At 49.3% G+C, this 14,794-nt stretch overlaps 1 protein-coding gene across 6 annotated transcripts in view; it reads left to right on the top strand.

Moving 5' to 3' along the window:
• ppargc1b (peroxisome proliferator-activated receptor gamma, coactivator 1 beta) overlaps positions 1–13,543 on the top strand; it is a 57,497-nt gene extending 43,954 nt beyond the window's left edge. For 5 of the 6 annotated variants that reach the window (XM_086305007.1, XM_086305009.1, XM_086305008.1 and 2 more), the window contains 9 exons: positions 4,032–4,157; positions 5,422–6,385; positions 6,514–6,559; positions 7,281–7,345; positions 7,441–8,044; positions 8,236–8,293; positions 8,463–8,581; positions 8,912–9,039; positions 9,235–13,543. In XM_086305007.1, the coding sequence (XP_086161133.1) occupies positions 4,032–4,157; positions 5,422–6,385; positions 6,514–6,559; positions 7,281–7,345; positions 7,441–8,044; positions 8,236–8,293; positions 8,463–8,581; positions 8,912–9,039; positions 9,235–9,326 (2,202 nt within the window). In that variant the 3' untranslated portion in view covers positions 9,327–13,543. Of the gene's footprint in view, positions 1–4,031; positions 4,158–5,421; positions 6,386–6,513; positions 6,560–7,280; positions 7,346–7,440; positions 8,045–8,235; positions 8,582–8,911; positions 9,044–9,234 lie in introns of those variants that run through there. The other variant, XM_086305005.1, reaches the window with a different exon arrangement.
• Positions 13,544–14,794: the final 1,251 nt, after the last annotated feature.

The following is a 14,794-nucleotide window of genomic DNA, read 5'->3' as shown; positions in this document are numbered from 1 at the left end:
TCTCACAGCCCAACAGACAGAGATCCTTTAATGCGAGCTTCAAACCCTATCCAGCCCTCGTCACCCCGACGTGCTGAGCCTCTCCTTTCCCATGCTCTCCCTGCAGCTTTCTCCCCCGTATCTCCATCTGTGTCGCGTTCACTAACCTTCATGATCCCCTCATCGGCCTGCGAGGTTCAAAGTCTGCCTTTAACTGCAGGAAAACAGAGCAGCACAAAGTAACCTTTCATCCTGTGTGTGTGTGGGGGTGGGGGTCCCGTTTCTGGGAACCAGGCATTATTTCAGTCACACAAATAGGGTGAAATGCTTCAGAGAGAGCGCCTTGTAGAGGTTTGTGTGAGAATGAGATCTGGTCATAAATGATGAAATCCTGAAAAAGAATAAAGTCTGAGATGTGTTGAGAACGGCGATACAACAGTTTCTTACAGCGAGCTGCTGACTTCAGACTTTTAGGAAACTTTCAAAGTTGTGTGAGTGATTTGACGATTCTGCAGACCTACACAGTCTCAGGACCATGAGTGAGGTGGTCTGTGTTGGTCTTTGTGCTGAAGTGTGTGTGTGTCTGTTCTCCCCCCCCCCCCCCCCCCCCGGGCCTCTTCCTTGTTCCCTGAATCACTCTTCCTGGAACAAATCCTGTTCTCTCCCCACTTGCCCCTCCCCCCGTTATCAGCCCTTGTGTGCACCTGAGCCCGTCGCCTCCTTACCAAAAACTCTGAAACCTGTTGAGCCCCCCCTGCTGGGCTCAGCCTGGAGGTAATTGAAGCAGGAAGTTATTTGACTGCTCATGCGATTACCTCCAATGCGGTCTTGTTGCTCTCGTCACAAACACAAATCCACCCGCTTCCTCAGCGCACGGTGCTCGCAGGCTTTACTTGTGTGCTCTGATTTAGCGGCAGCTGACAAAGATGCTATTGTTTGGCAGTCGTGAGTCATGGCGGATGTCTGAATACCTGCAGTGTAAATGTTTACCAGCATGCTCTGACTTCTTTTTGTACTGACACGATGAGGCCATCTATAAAACCACCCTGTTGAGCCACATTTGCTGGGCTCTAAAATGAATGCAGTGATAGACTGTGAGATAAGAACGGGTCAATATCCTTTATGGAACAATAAAATATGTTCTTACAGTGAAAGAAGACACCATTGAGTCTCCTTGGATTGAACTGCTCCGCAGAATTATACCAGCAAATGAATGATGGAGCCTTACAGTGAATGCAGCTGTGCTGCAGTGTGTAAGCCGTGAGGAAGCAGACTGAGCGATGGCAGCATATCAGCCGTTGCTCTTCTCTGGTACAGGTGCACTGTAGTAACTGCTTTGGCCTCAAGCCGCTTTATACTTTATACTGGAGTAATAGAGAGAAAACCCCAACAATGAGACAACCCCCTAGGAGCAAGCACTTGGTAACAGTGGAAAGGAAAAACTGTTTGAACAAAAAGAAACCTCCAACAGAACCAGGCTCAGGGTGGGAGCCTGCCTGCTGTTACCTCTTCAAACCGCTTTGCAACCCACCCCACCCCAGCACCTCCACTTCATGCTTTTACTAACTTAATGTAACTGACACCTGCTCATATCTGTGCTGGGGTCAGAGGTTGGAGCTGGGGTCAGAGGTCGGTGCGGTGCAGTATAAAAGAAGGAATCTGTGCATTTTTATGCCTCATGCTTCTCACGGATGTATACAAAAGGACCAAGAGGTCAAGGAGCGCCAAATATAAATGATGAGAGGTTCTGTTCCCCACCTAAATAATATCTGAACACTAAGACTACAGAACCACAGACACTAACAGACACGTAGGTGGAGCCTTGACAGTGTTGGTGTAATCATGTCCAGTGTCCAGGGCCCCATCATCGTTATCCCTGTTCATTTAAAGCTACACTGTAAAGTGTGTGCACCCACTGCGAGCTGTTTTAGTGACACCACTGGGATTGAGTGTTCAGTTTGACAACATGCAGAACACATCACCAACGACACGTTTAGGAATAATACTTATATACAAGGTAGTAAGCCAGAGGTTTTACTGTATGACTGGAGTACTCTACTGTACTAACAGTAGTGGGGACGGATCTGAGAGGCATTAGCAGGAAAATAGGGCATTCCTTCCAAATTGGTGGAAATTGCAGTGACGGTAAATGTTTCAGTAATCAGGACAGTTTGGCTGTTGAGGAAGCCAAAAAAGAAGCAGTCAAGCCTGTGAGCGCTAACGGTGAGTGTGTGCCGGCAGGAAGTCGGGCATCGCTGCAGGCGGTTAAATGCAATGAAGCTTTTGTTTGGTGCAAAACAGGCCAAAGATAGTGAGCTGTCACGCCACGACATGCCGTCGTCTCTGCTGTCTCACACGTTTGTCCTTGAAGCTTCGGCGGTCATCAGTCAGCCAGAACGAGACCCCGAAGGTCACAGAAACGCCAGCTCAGACTTCATGACTGTCGCCGTCGTTTATTCTTGAAGTTTTGGTGCACTTTTGATAATATTGATCCCAAAGGTCCACATGTAGAAAACTCCAGAGCAGTTTGATTGTGACAGATGCAACTCTGAGACTCTTTAAATAGCTTTAAATTATTACACTGCACAGGGCTGCGTTTGACTTGAGAAACAATTTAAAAAAGTGAAGGTGTTCTCACAGGTGCAGCAGCCGGACATCCATGCAGGCAGAGCAGCCTCCTAACAACATTATTCTCTTTACTCTGCGTGCTGTCACATGACTGCTGTCACTGTGTTCAGGCTTAAATGAGGTGGCGGCCTCTACTGATAAATCCTAGAATCCTAAATTTTGTTCCAAAGTCTTCTAAAAGTCGTGTCTGTGTGGCGTGATTATAATTACATGACATATACGTATAAAGCTGCATAAACAGTGACAAGTTCAGTTTCCTCAGAGCTAAAAGAGCCGTGCAGAAGCTTTTAACATGTGTTTTCTCTGCACCGTGTCCCCCTCTTTCGGTGCTTGTGCACACTCTTGCAGTTTGTTCACATGTGATTGGCCCTTGGCTCTTTCTTCATGACTATTTGTCCCAGTGTAGAACAAGGCCTCCATTGATGAGGCCACTGAAGCTGTGGGAGGTGTCCAGAGTAGAGTAGAGCGAAGAAGAGTAAACTGTGTGTTTGAGGGCCCCGGATGCTTTCAGTGGTCCAAACAGACACAAACCTTCAGTTGCCACTTTCACGCCCCTCAATGGGACTCTGAGCGGAGCATCAGCACGCGCTCAGAGCCAAGTTGGCTCGCCCACAAAGAGCCGCTGTGGCCCATTAACGATGTGGGCGACCGGCCCACTCACCCCGACCCAGATAGTATCTGTGCTTGCAGCCAGTGCTGACGGCTGGTGATGATGTGCAGCGTCGCTCACAGGTACACAGCTTCTAATGCTGACCTCCAGAGAGTCAGCCGCAGCATCACGCCATCATAAACGCTCTGCACGCCCTGCAGTAGGTCTTCATATAATGTTGCTTACCTGTGACGGCCCCAATCAGAAACAGAGTTTTTATAAAGCGGCAACATCCGTGAGTTTCTACCAGCGATTCAGAGAGACTGAAAAAGGAGCTGATGGAGCTGACATGAAGCTCAGACCTGCACTGAATGGGCGACGAGGACAGTGGGCGGGGCTTGGGGGGTGCTAGTGTTAATATTCAGCTGAAGGGTAATACTGGGGGATGATGAAGGACAGGTTGGCTTCATGCCTGTAAGAAGACTGTGATGGAGGGATGAAGGAGCAGTCGTGCTCGGTTATTATAGAAAGAGAGAGTTTTTAATGGGAACGTGAGCGTGCCGTGTCGCTGTCAGCTTTAGTCGAGTGATAAATGTACAGTATGTTGACCCGGCCTGCATGTTACTCTTGTACAAACATCCATCAGCGAAGTGTTAACAGCTGACAGAACGTAGATTAAAAACTGGCGCATTCATCTCTCTGTGAGCCCTCTCCCGTGTTTGTGTTTTTACTACATTTGTACATCCGCCTCGCCGTCGTGCACGCGCACAAAGCGGCGCTCTATGTCTACGTCATGAAGACACTTCTGAAACCTTTTGATTTTCTTCCTCCTCAGCTGAAGAAGCTGCTGCTGACGCCTCCCAACATGCCTGCAGGCATGGACGTGCACAAAGAGGGCGTGAATGGCCATCGCTACTGCAACAGAAGCTTGCGCCTTCGTCCGGTCAGGCCTCTGCTGAAGGTGAGACACTTCCTGTCAGTACGTGCTGTTTAAAAGTTCACTACTTGTTGAATTAGGTTTTCAACAGAGCAACGAATTATCAAAATTAAATTCTCCAGTCTCTGGATTTTTACAATGAGTCGACGCAGTACTCGTGGCTGCGTAGGTAGTAGTACATCAGCAGTAAATGGTACAGTACGAAGCAGTTTTTACAGATTGTTAAGCTGTAGAATAAAAGCTTGCCGAGACCTTCCCGAGGAGAGGATGCTGTTGATGCTGGACGGAGTTCACAGAGCTGTGGCTTTAGCTTTAGAGCCGCGTAGCTGTGCTGTGGCAGATGGTGTGAGGGCAGCAGTGAGTTATGTGGATAATCCACAGCTGCACGCAGCACAGACATTAAACGTGAGCCTCTGTGCAGGGCAGGAAACCGCTTCCATGTTTTGTTGTGTGGGGCTTCATTTTTCATTTCCAGGAACAGCTGCAGACAGGAGAATGAAACAAAACAGTTCATCTGAAGCATCAGGATGTAGTGGAAGACTACAGGCTGCTGTAGTTGCATCCTTCATTACTGCATAGCAGGCCTGAACTGTGTTAGCTCACAGCACCGATGCTACAAGGGCTGCAGACCAAAAAGTTGTTCCACAAGCTTTTAAATATCTAGGCACAGAAAGGCCTTTTGACTTTTTCTTTCTTGTCCTTCAGATCGTGTTTTTGTTTCGTCCCGATGGCTTGTTTTCTTTAAAATCCAGCTTCCAAATTCCATCAGATTCTCTGAGCCACCTGAACATGCTGTCTACCAGCACACTGGCGTCAAACACAAAGCAATTCTGAGAATTGTTGTAGAATTTGAGTCTAATTACACTGATCCTTATCATCTGTTGTGATAACAATCACAACAGACTACAGCTACTCAGTAGCATTGTGAGGTAGTATGGCTTCAAAATCATTTATGGCACTGATACTGCCTCCTGCAGAGGGAAACAACATCTATTGCCATGGATACTTAATAAAGTTACGTTATAGTACATTTTTACAGTGAGCCGAGCTGTTTTTGCTCAGCGGTGCACACACAGAGCTGAGCATCATCATATTTCCCTCGCATGTTATTTTTTCCTACATGCTCACCTTGTTTCTCACCCTCTGGTTTATGCTCTTGGTAGACTGTGGTGCTCATTTGGGCAGTGCTTTTTGCAGGTTGTTGGTAGACACGCCCCCACTGCCATGTTTTTTATCCTGTAATGCAGAGCACTTCCTGTTCTAACCGCTTGTTTGTCTCCATCTTCAGAGTGACGTCCCTCAGGAGAGGAAGCCCCGGGCGGTGCGTCCCGCTGGGCGTCTGTGCACAGAGCTTCACCGCCACCTCACCACCACGGAGGACACTGCGGCTCCTGACACGGAGGAGGAGGACGAGGAAGAGGAGGACGAGGACAGTGAGTCTGAGGAGGAAGAAGAGGAGGAGGAGTCCTCCAGCAGTGAAGCGGAGGGAGCGGCAAGCGTGGCCGCTGCCCCCGTTGAGGCACCGAAGCCTCAGTTCAGCTCAGAGAAGGAGCTGCAGTCTGTGGTGGAGTTGATCAGGTACATGCACACCTACTGCCTGCCCTCGCGCAAGCAGCAGGGCTGGGATCGTAAGGACCGTGACCTGTTGCGGTCCCGGGCCCGACCTGAGGCCCCCCGCTCACCTGCCACAACCTCTCACAGTAGAGTGGTACTGGTGGCTGGTCCCGGGACCGGCGGGGGCTCGACTGGGTCAGCCAGCACCGCCACCAGGAAGCTCCCCTTCGCTCGGCGAAGGGAGATGAAGGCAGACTCCCTTCTCCGCACGCTCTTGCAGCAGAGCAGCTCTTTTGACGTGAGCAAGCCTTACAGACTGCACCGCCCACCCTACTCTCTCAGCCCCGACCGAACGGGAGAACCCGCTCCCTCAGGCCCGGCCCAAATCCCCACCTCCGCCAACCCCAAGCCAGACCTTGAGACCCCTGAGAGGAGAAGCCACTCCTCTGAGCCACCACGAAGCCTGGAGAAGACTGCAGACTGCAGCGGCTCCTTCTCAGTTCGGCGCTCACGCCGGCTGGCATCGTTTCCCAGCCGCTTTGCCAAAAGGCTGCGGCCTGAACGGGCCAGGGAAGAAGACAGGAAGGAGGGACGGGTGGGGCTCAAACTGCCGCCCACCCAAGCTGGAGGGGAAAGCGCGACGGAGACGTTGAGGGGAAAGCTAACGTCCAGTGAGCTGAGTCACCCCTGCTGCCACGGTACGTCACGCACGTCCTCCTTCGTTCGTGAAGGCGGGGCCTGCGAGTGTGACCTCGTCACAGCAATACTGACCTACATGCTGATGAGTTTGTACATGGCAGTGAGAGGATTTTTGTTGTGGTTGCAGAAAAGCCAGCCTGCCTGTGTCTGCCTCTCAACACAAAGTCTGCAGGGTGAGTATTCACAGCTCAGAGTACCTGTAGGTTTCATCATGCAGGTGCACCATAGTTATTTAGGCCGGAAACTTCACTTTAGGTTTACTAACGTTGAGCTGACAGCAGTGCAGAGGTGACTCAGCAGGCGCTCCACGCTGAACATACTTCAGATTATGATGCTGAGAGGATTGTTTCAGCTGTGCTAATCTAAAGCCTGTAAACATGCAAATGACTGTTAATCACTTGGAAACCATAAAAACCTCCATTCATTCGTTTCTTCCTGTTTGGGTATTTGCTTAATGATCTTAATTATAAAAATTTAAATGGTTGGCAGTTTGTCAGTGTGTGCACTGTTTGGGCTGACACTAAATTTAAGGCTCCGTGCAGGAACACAGGGACATCACTTACCCTGCAGTGAAACGGTCTCTCTCCAGTTGAGCTCACTTTTACTTCAGTATAAAAGACGCTCATGTTCATCAGAAGTTCTAGCATAAGGTAACCAAAACAGGAAGAACCATCACATTCCGGCTGCTCACCTGTGGGTCTGATGAGATTTCAGGATAAAAGGCTTCAGCACCATCCATGGGGCCATTTCTGAACTTTTAAGCCAGACCCAGATTCATCAGGACCCTGGCTGGTTTCTCAGAATTTAATTTGGGCAGACAGAGTACTTTTTTGAACATTATTGAATGGTGATTGTGTTCAGGGCTCTAACGTGTCCTCTGCTTTGATCCGGCAGAGAGTCCCAGTACAGCACCAAGGCCTTTGAGCAGACGCTCAGCGTGGACCTGTGCGGAACGGCGGGTAAGCCTCTTGCTGCTGGGGCCCCACGCGATGACATCATAGCTGCACATGCTGTTTCTCGCTCATGTACTCAAGCCTTTGTCGTCCCCACTCAGGTCTCACCCCTCCCACGACTCCGCCTCACAAGCCCGTGGAAGACGAGCTGTTCAAGCCGGCAGACGGCGGAAAAGGTGGAGGTGGCGGAAGCGAGCCCGCCCACCTGGCTTCAAACAGCAGCGCTGCCGTAAAGACCTCGTCCTGGGCGAGCCGGGCTCACCACCAGCGGAAGCTGCCAGAGCAGACGGAGCTATACGCTCAGCTGAGGCGCATGGGCCAGGCCAGCGAGACTGACGCCCACCGTGGCTTTGGTGACCATGACTACTGTCTGCTGAGCCTCGGCGAGAGCCGCAAGCGTAGCGCTGCCATCTTTGGCGCCATGTTACAGGGACGAGCAGAGAGCGAGAGAGTCGGTGCTCCAACTCCCAGAGTGGCCGAGGAGGAGCGGGAAGGGAAGGAGAGCGAAGACGGGCTGGTGCACCCGGAGGCTGCAGAGCCGCGGGAGCAGCTGACATCGTCATCGTCACCCCCATCAGACCGCCAGTCGGACGCTGCCACGCCGCCAGCTTCTGAAGAAGAGGCAGAGGGCTCGTCGGTGTCTCGCTCGCCCTCGCCCATCCCCCACCTGTGCCCCAACTCCCCCTCCAGCAAGAAAGACTCCAGGTAAGATGGACACTTGGGGGGGGGGGGTAGAAGCAGAATCCCAGTGAGTCTTACATTGTCAAAGATCAGAGGTCATTATTTCTGGAACACAGGTTTTTTTCTTTGCCGCAGTCACCTGTTACCTGCTCGTGTCTTTCATTTTCACCTCGTGTTTGTCCTAATCTCGCATTCAACCACCCCTGCTCTTTCAGTGAGAACTCGGAGATTTGTCCTGACGACACGCAGAGGATCAAAGCCAATCCTGACGAGGTACGTTCGTCGTTCCAGAGCCTGAGTGCTGATGTAGCCACAGTCAGGTGTGCCTCTGCGTACCTGAGAGCAGCTCTGCGCTCGGCCTCCCCTCGCTTTAGTTCACACATCTTTCAGTATTCTGTATTGTCCTTTGTCCTGACTGTTGCCATGGTTTCCCTGTTGCCAGGACAACTGCCAGGTGTTTTACATCCACAACCTGCCGAGCAGCGTGACCCAGAACATGCTGAGGAAACGCTTTCAGATTTTCGGCAAAGCAGAGGACTGCAAAGTCATCATCTGCAACGAGTAAGTGTGTGTGTGTGTGTGTGTGTGTGTGTGTGTGTGTGTGTGTGTGTGTCATTGAGTCTGTCCCGTGATTGGCCACAGCCCCTAAAGGTCAGAGAGGGTCACTTCCTGAGGGGCTCATTAAATGTGACTTTGAAATTTTAATTTAATGATGGCGCCCGCTCCTGTTGTTGCAGACAAACCCAAACATTTGGTGGTGTTGATGTAATAGTTTTGTTTTGGGGTCAGAGGCGAAGTCACTGCTTCATTGTATCCAGGATGTCACGTGTCTGCACCACGCCTTAAAGCACCAGTAAGCTAATGCACCGCCTGTCCTCTGCCGGCCTGTAGGGAGCGTTGCGGGGTGATAAAGATCCGCTCATCGGGCGTTCAGAAGCACTGGAGAGAGCGGGAAGGTGTTTTCCAGAACGGACCGGTGAGCCCGCGGAGGCTGACGAGGAAGCGCTACATAGACCTCGGTAATGAACGCACACAGCAGCACTCACAGGTGCACTCAGTAACCTGGACAGGTGTGTCAGTCATTAGTGCTGCAGAGGAAGAGCGCTTCAGCTACCGCAGAGCATCCTCCCGCCTGTAGAGGCGGGGCACACACCCAGCTGTGGTTTGTTTCCCAGCAGCACGCCTGACCTGAAGCTTTGCTCTGTGTGTTTCAGATGAGGCAGGTCCCGGCCCGGTCAAGAGCAAGTACGACGCAATGGACTTTGACACTTTGCTGAAGGAGGCCCAAAAGTCCCTGCACCGCTGACAGTAGAGGTCCACCGTCTGGCCAGCCTTAGTAAAGAGCATCAGCCCTGCAGCGACGCGGCTCTGCCCTCAGACTGACTCCTGGTTCCTCCTCACAAGACGACCTCGCGAAATGTTTACATTTTTACCGTTGGAATAAACAATGAGGACCTCGTTTTTTTAAGTTCTTTCACCGGAGGACACTGCTCATAAACGAGGCGCCGCTGGGTCACTTCAGAGAGATCGCTTCTGTGCTGCTTTCTTGTCTGCACTGGGATGCCGTCGCCTCGCTGTGGACAAGCGGGCGTGAGAGACCCAGTAGCAGATCCTTGCTATCCCTGCGTGGCGTTGGTTGTTGTGGTGTGTGTCCCCATGTGTTCGTTGTTCTGTTTGTTTTGTAAAAAAAGAGAAATGCCCCTCTGAGGTCACGACAGGCGACTACGAGCTGCATTTGCTCGTGCAGTCGCATAACCCCAAAAAAGAACCTGCTTTGTTTCAGCGACAAATTGTGGATGTTATTAATTTTAAAATTACTGTGTGTGTGTGTTATGGACAAAGAATATAAGAAAACGTTTAATGTAATTATTTTATGACTGAGAAAGTTTACAAATCTAATATGAAGAAAAAAAAAATCATGTTTTTTCCTTTTTGTAATTGTAGTGCTTCCTTGATTTGATCTATGCACTGTAAGGACGCACCTGTTTCTGCTGTCCCTCCCTCCGATCTCCGCCATGCTGACGTTACGGCTGCTGCTGCTGCTGCTTCACACACGAAGGCTTTCGGGATTTGGGAAAAGTGTTCCCGCACTCGTTCACACGCACTGAAATAAGATGTGACTTTACTTGAACGCCTGGAGGCGTGGCCTGAGATGGAGGCATAGGCACAGATTAGTTTGCCCACATCCATCAGAACCAGGACGAAAGTTGGAAACACTTTTCCCAGATCTTAGAGCCTCCCTGTCTCCCTGATGGGAGCCCCCCAACCGCCAATGCAACCGTTACTGTTTACATCTGGACAGCAGCAAGCGTGAGGAAAATGGAGAGCGCTCTGTACAAATCCAGCACTTTGTCCAGTATTCACCCCTTGAAGCTGCTCATCAGCCCTGTGGGGCCAAGAACTGCCCGCGGGTCACGTGTGTGGGCCGGCCGCGGCGCGAGCCTTGCCCTCGACAGCACGCAGAAGGATCGGCTGGTCTCGTGGAATGTATTCGAGGACCTGAATGTAATCGTGGCGTTTTCCCCGTTTCTGCTCGCCCAAAGATTGTGGAGCTCTCCGGTGCTTTAAAAGGCTACACTGGCAGGGCTGCGTGAGCCGCTCCGGCCTCAGCGGTCGTCCGCTTGCGGCCGATTTACATTCCCTGCGCAGCTAGCAGCAGCAGCACCCCGTCAAAGGGAGAGAGCCTCCACAGCTGACGGCGAGGTGGCATGATATGGCCCGAGGACGAGCAAGGGGCCGGCCGAAAGGGAAGGAACAGAGCGGGGGTTTCCCGCCTGCTTCAGATGAGCATCTCTACCTCACATCCATCCGCCCCCGCCCTTTGTCTGTGTACGCTCTCCCCCTCCTCTTTTATAAGTGTCTGTCAATGGTTTCTTTGCTCTGTGTTTTCGGTGTGGGGCTTTTCTCTGCTGATGGGCAGTGTGGGTGGGTTTCTTTTAATACTGCGACTCCTACCACTACTAGCCACGATGGGGGGCTACTCTCTGTGTCCGGGGCCGCCTCACGGCGGTCCTCGGCGTGTCTGTTTCTTCGAGTCTCGACCGTGTCCTCGTGTAGCTGAGTGTTTCGTCTTCGTCTCGTGTTTAAGTTGGACACTACTGATGCTAACCCTAACCTGGGCCGGGCCAGGGGGGCGGAGCAGGTCAGGTTACCCGTCTTTCCCTTGTTCTTCCTCGGGAATGCGCCCAATCCTGATCTGCTCATCCTCGCTCCCGGCCCGACTCTCTCTCTCTCTCTCTCGCTCTCTCTCTTTGGGTTTGAGGGTTCCGGGCCTTCCCCAGACTCCTCCCACTTCTTTCCCCTTCCTCTTCCTTTCTCTATCTAATCGACTTGTTGGTAACACACAAAAAATTGAATGTTTACATCACTTGATTCTTGTCTGACTTTATTAGGAACGCACACTAAGTACAAAGGCGCCTTATTCAGTGTTTCAAACTAAAACAACAGCAAGCAAAGTGTCCCGGGGGGGCCGCACCCCTCCCCCAAGGCTCACTGATGTCCAAAACGTATACATACTGATGGAGGAACAAGAACCCCTGAATGAGTATTTGTGCTTAGTATGTATACTACTCAAAAGTGAGAGAATGTGCTGGTTTACATGTTAAAAAGAAATATATGAGTATATAATGTGTACATAGCACTATGCCTCATTGTAAACATAAAATGTATTGTGTGTTTTTGTAAAGGTGGTGGGTCACTGTTGATTCTGAATCAGGCGGGAGGTGCTGGTTTGGGTCGGGGAGGAAATCCAACACTGTAGTTCCCTTTAGTCCGTCACACTAGCACGTCCCATTTCTTTGCTGTTTATGAAACGATTCGTTTTGTTTTCAGTTTTCTGAAAAAGCAATTTAAGATGCAATACGTAATAATCTTCTGATTACAGCCATCCTCACATCCTGAGGAAATAATGTGTGTGGGTGGTGCTGAGGTGTACTGCCGGATGCTCTGTGCGCAGACCGCAGCGGGAGGAAAGCGGTGCGTCGTGAATGGCCATCTGAATTTACTCTTGCACAAAATTGTCACAAACGGTGAAACTGCGTTTCCCATCAAAGAGCCAATGGGAAGGAGTTTCTGTCGTGTGTCAGCAGCAGCCGATCCACACCGCGACCAGAACACGGGATGTGAGAGGGAGGAAACAAAAGGAAGCTGTCGCCGGTTTGACCCTGTTAAATATCTGCACCCCCCCCCCTCCCCCCGCAGAGGCACAGGTGTGTGGGCGGAGTTTCTGGCTGAGGTTTCCGCCCTGCTTTTAATTTGAAAATCTGAGACCGAGAGGGGTTTCTGCAGTCAGTCCTCCAGGTGAACGACATCAGCTACCCCCGTCTCCAAGCGGCAAGCCTTAAAAACCAGCCGGGGGAACCACTAGCTTTTATTATTACTGTTTAACCTCCTTTCCAATCCAATGTGGTTTATTATTAAATAATTACTGACGTAATTACAACTTTTTTCAATAGCCATATTATAAAAAATATATACATATATATGAATATATATTTGTGTGTTTGTGTAGATATCTAGATGATTATATACTTTCTTATAGAAAACTTTGATGTTGATCATTCTCCTGAGTGTTTTGAGAACACATTTCAGCATACATACATATATATATATATAAAAGTGCTGTCTGCCTGGTCTAGGTCCTAGGTCAGCAGGCAGCAAATCCAAATAATTAAAAAAAAAAACCTTCCAAAGGGAATACCCTCGTCACAATGCAATACCTTTCTTTCCACTCTTCCTTTCAGAAAAATGGGAAATGGCAAGAAAATCATTTGTTAGGCAGGTTAACCAAAAAAATTTTAAAAAATCTTCAGTAATAAAGAGCTTGGCTCGCAGCTCGTGGAAAAACACGTAACGTCTTGGGTTTTCTACGTTGGCGACGCCGTGGCCATTTAAAAAAAAAAAAAGCGCGTCCGATCACGCCTCGTTTCACATCTTGTCGGGTTTTTGGTTTGAGAATGGAGCCCAGCATCGACGCGTCTCTATCTGCTAAATGTGAGTTTGGAAACTCGACAAAGGGCATACTCGTTTCATCGTTTCTCATTTCTATTGATTTCCTGTCTATTTACATCTAATGACTATCAGATTCACAAATTCTTATTTTTTCTTTTTTAACTTAGTTTTTGGTAAAAGACAAAAAGGTAAATACTGCTAGTGAGATTTTATATTTTTACATATGTTGGTTTTATTTTGCGTGTCTTCTTTTTTATTTATATGCCACTTAGTTTGGACGTCTTTGGTTTTGTGTGAATTCATATGTCTGCAGAATGTGGAGACAAAGGCATTTCAGTATTTTTGAATTGTTAAAATCTAGTTTCATAGAAGCGGAGTATCTGATGTTATAAATTATATTTTAATTCATGTAAATAGTTTAAAACAGAAGATTATGGCTTCCTTTTAAACTGAATACATTTCTCTTCAGAGATTGTTTACATTATTAAACTGTAGAGATGTGCTCCTCATATACTGTATAAAGTACATATATTCATTGATTTGCCTCCAAAAATAAAATCCTAATGAACAAACCTTCAGTGCACGTGCTGCTTTTTGGCACAAACGGGCGAAGCCACCGGAAGACCACCCAGGTCTCCAGCCGTTTGTCAAGGCCGAAAATTGAAGCCACTGACTCTGTCCCACGTAAACAAGCTTTTTCTGCTGTTTTAATGCAGCAGTCTGTGGTTCACCAGCTTCAGCCCACAGTATGTTCAGTTTTCATGCTGTCACCACCTGTCATACAGCACCAATCGCAGCAGTAGTCGCCTAAAGGTGCTTTACACAATCAGACCTCCCCTGTAAACAACGTTTGGCGACGGTGGGAATGAAGAACTCCCTTTTAACCGGGAGAAATCTCCAACCAAACTGGGGTAAGGGAGGCCTCCTGGCTCTGTACAAATCCATCACTTCTGCACTTTGTCCAGTATTCACCCCTCGAAGCTGCTCATCAGACCTGCAGGGCCAAGAGCTGCCCACAGGTCACGAGTGCAGGCCGGAGGCGAGTGTGGAGGGAATGGCTGGTTTCTGATACAGGGACGTTGTTAGCAGAGTGGAAGTGCTTTCTTTATAGGCGGATTTTCAGAATAATACTCATGTTGTGTTGAAGTACGAAGGAGAACTGCAATACTGCATCCAATACTTCCACTGCTAGAGACGGCCAGTTTCCTGTAAATAGGATCAAATAAGAACTCAGTGTTGCTGGATCCAGTCCTGAGAGTAAATGTCACTTCTGAAAAATTACTGCATCTCATATTTCCAAAATCGTCTCCGGAGCCAAAAGTGTTTAAGACTAAACTCTGTGACTTGGTACGTCGTGCACGGGGATGTTGAGTGCATGTCACAGTAAACTACGCTGACGCAAATAAATTTTAGTCACTGTGCCGTCTGTTTGACTGACGAGACACGGTGTCTGTCTCCTGAATGGAAGATTGAACTGAACTGGAAGCTGGTTCCACACAAGAGGGGCCTGAAAACTGAAGGCTCTCCCTCCCATTCTACTTTTAAATACTCTAGGAACAACAAATAAGCCTGCAGTGTGAGAGTGAAGCGCTCTAATGGAGTGATTTGGTACTATAAAGTCATTAAGATAAGATGGGGCCTGATTATTTATGTGAGGAGCAGGATTTTGAATTTCAGAGCTGAAAAATGAGGTTGGCTTTAAACCACCAACCACTGCAGTTCCTCTAGCATCCAGCAGAGGCAGTAGTGAGTCACTCCCATAGAGTCCCATGTTAAAATAAACATGTTTCCAGCCTGATACACAGCCTGTTCTGATCTCTATAG

The sequence above is a fragment of the Aulonocara sp. 'chitande type north' Nkhata Bay genome, linkage group LG2 (assembly GCF_057382095.1).
Source record: "Aulonocara sp. 'chitande type north' Nkhata Bay isolate Kocher_YH1m ecotype deep benthic linkage group LG2, A_spYH_male_GT1.1, whole genome shotgun sequence".
NCBI lineage: Eukaryota > Metazoa > Chordata > Actinopteri > Cichliformes > Cichlidae > Aulonocara > Aulonocara sp. 'chitande type north' Nkhata Bay.
The sequence above is the reverse complement of the archived record's forward strand: the minus strand, read 5'-3'. Positions and strand labels throughout refer to the sequence as shown.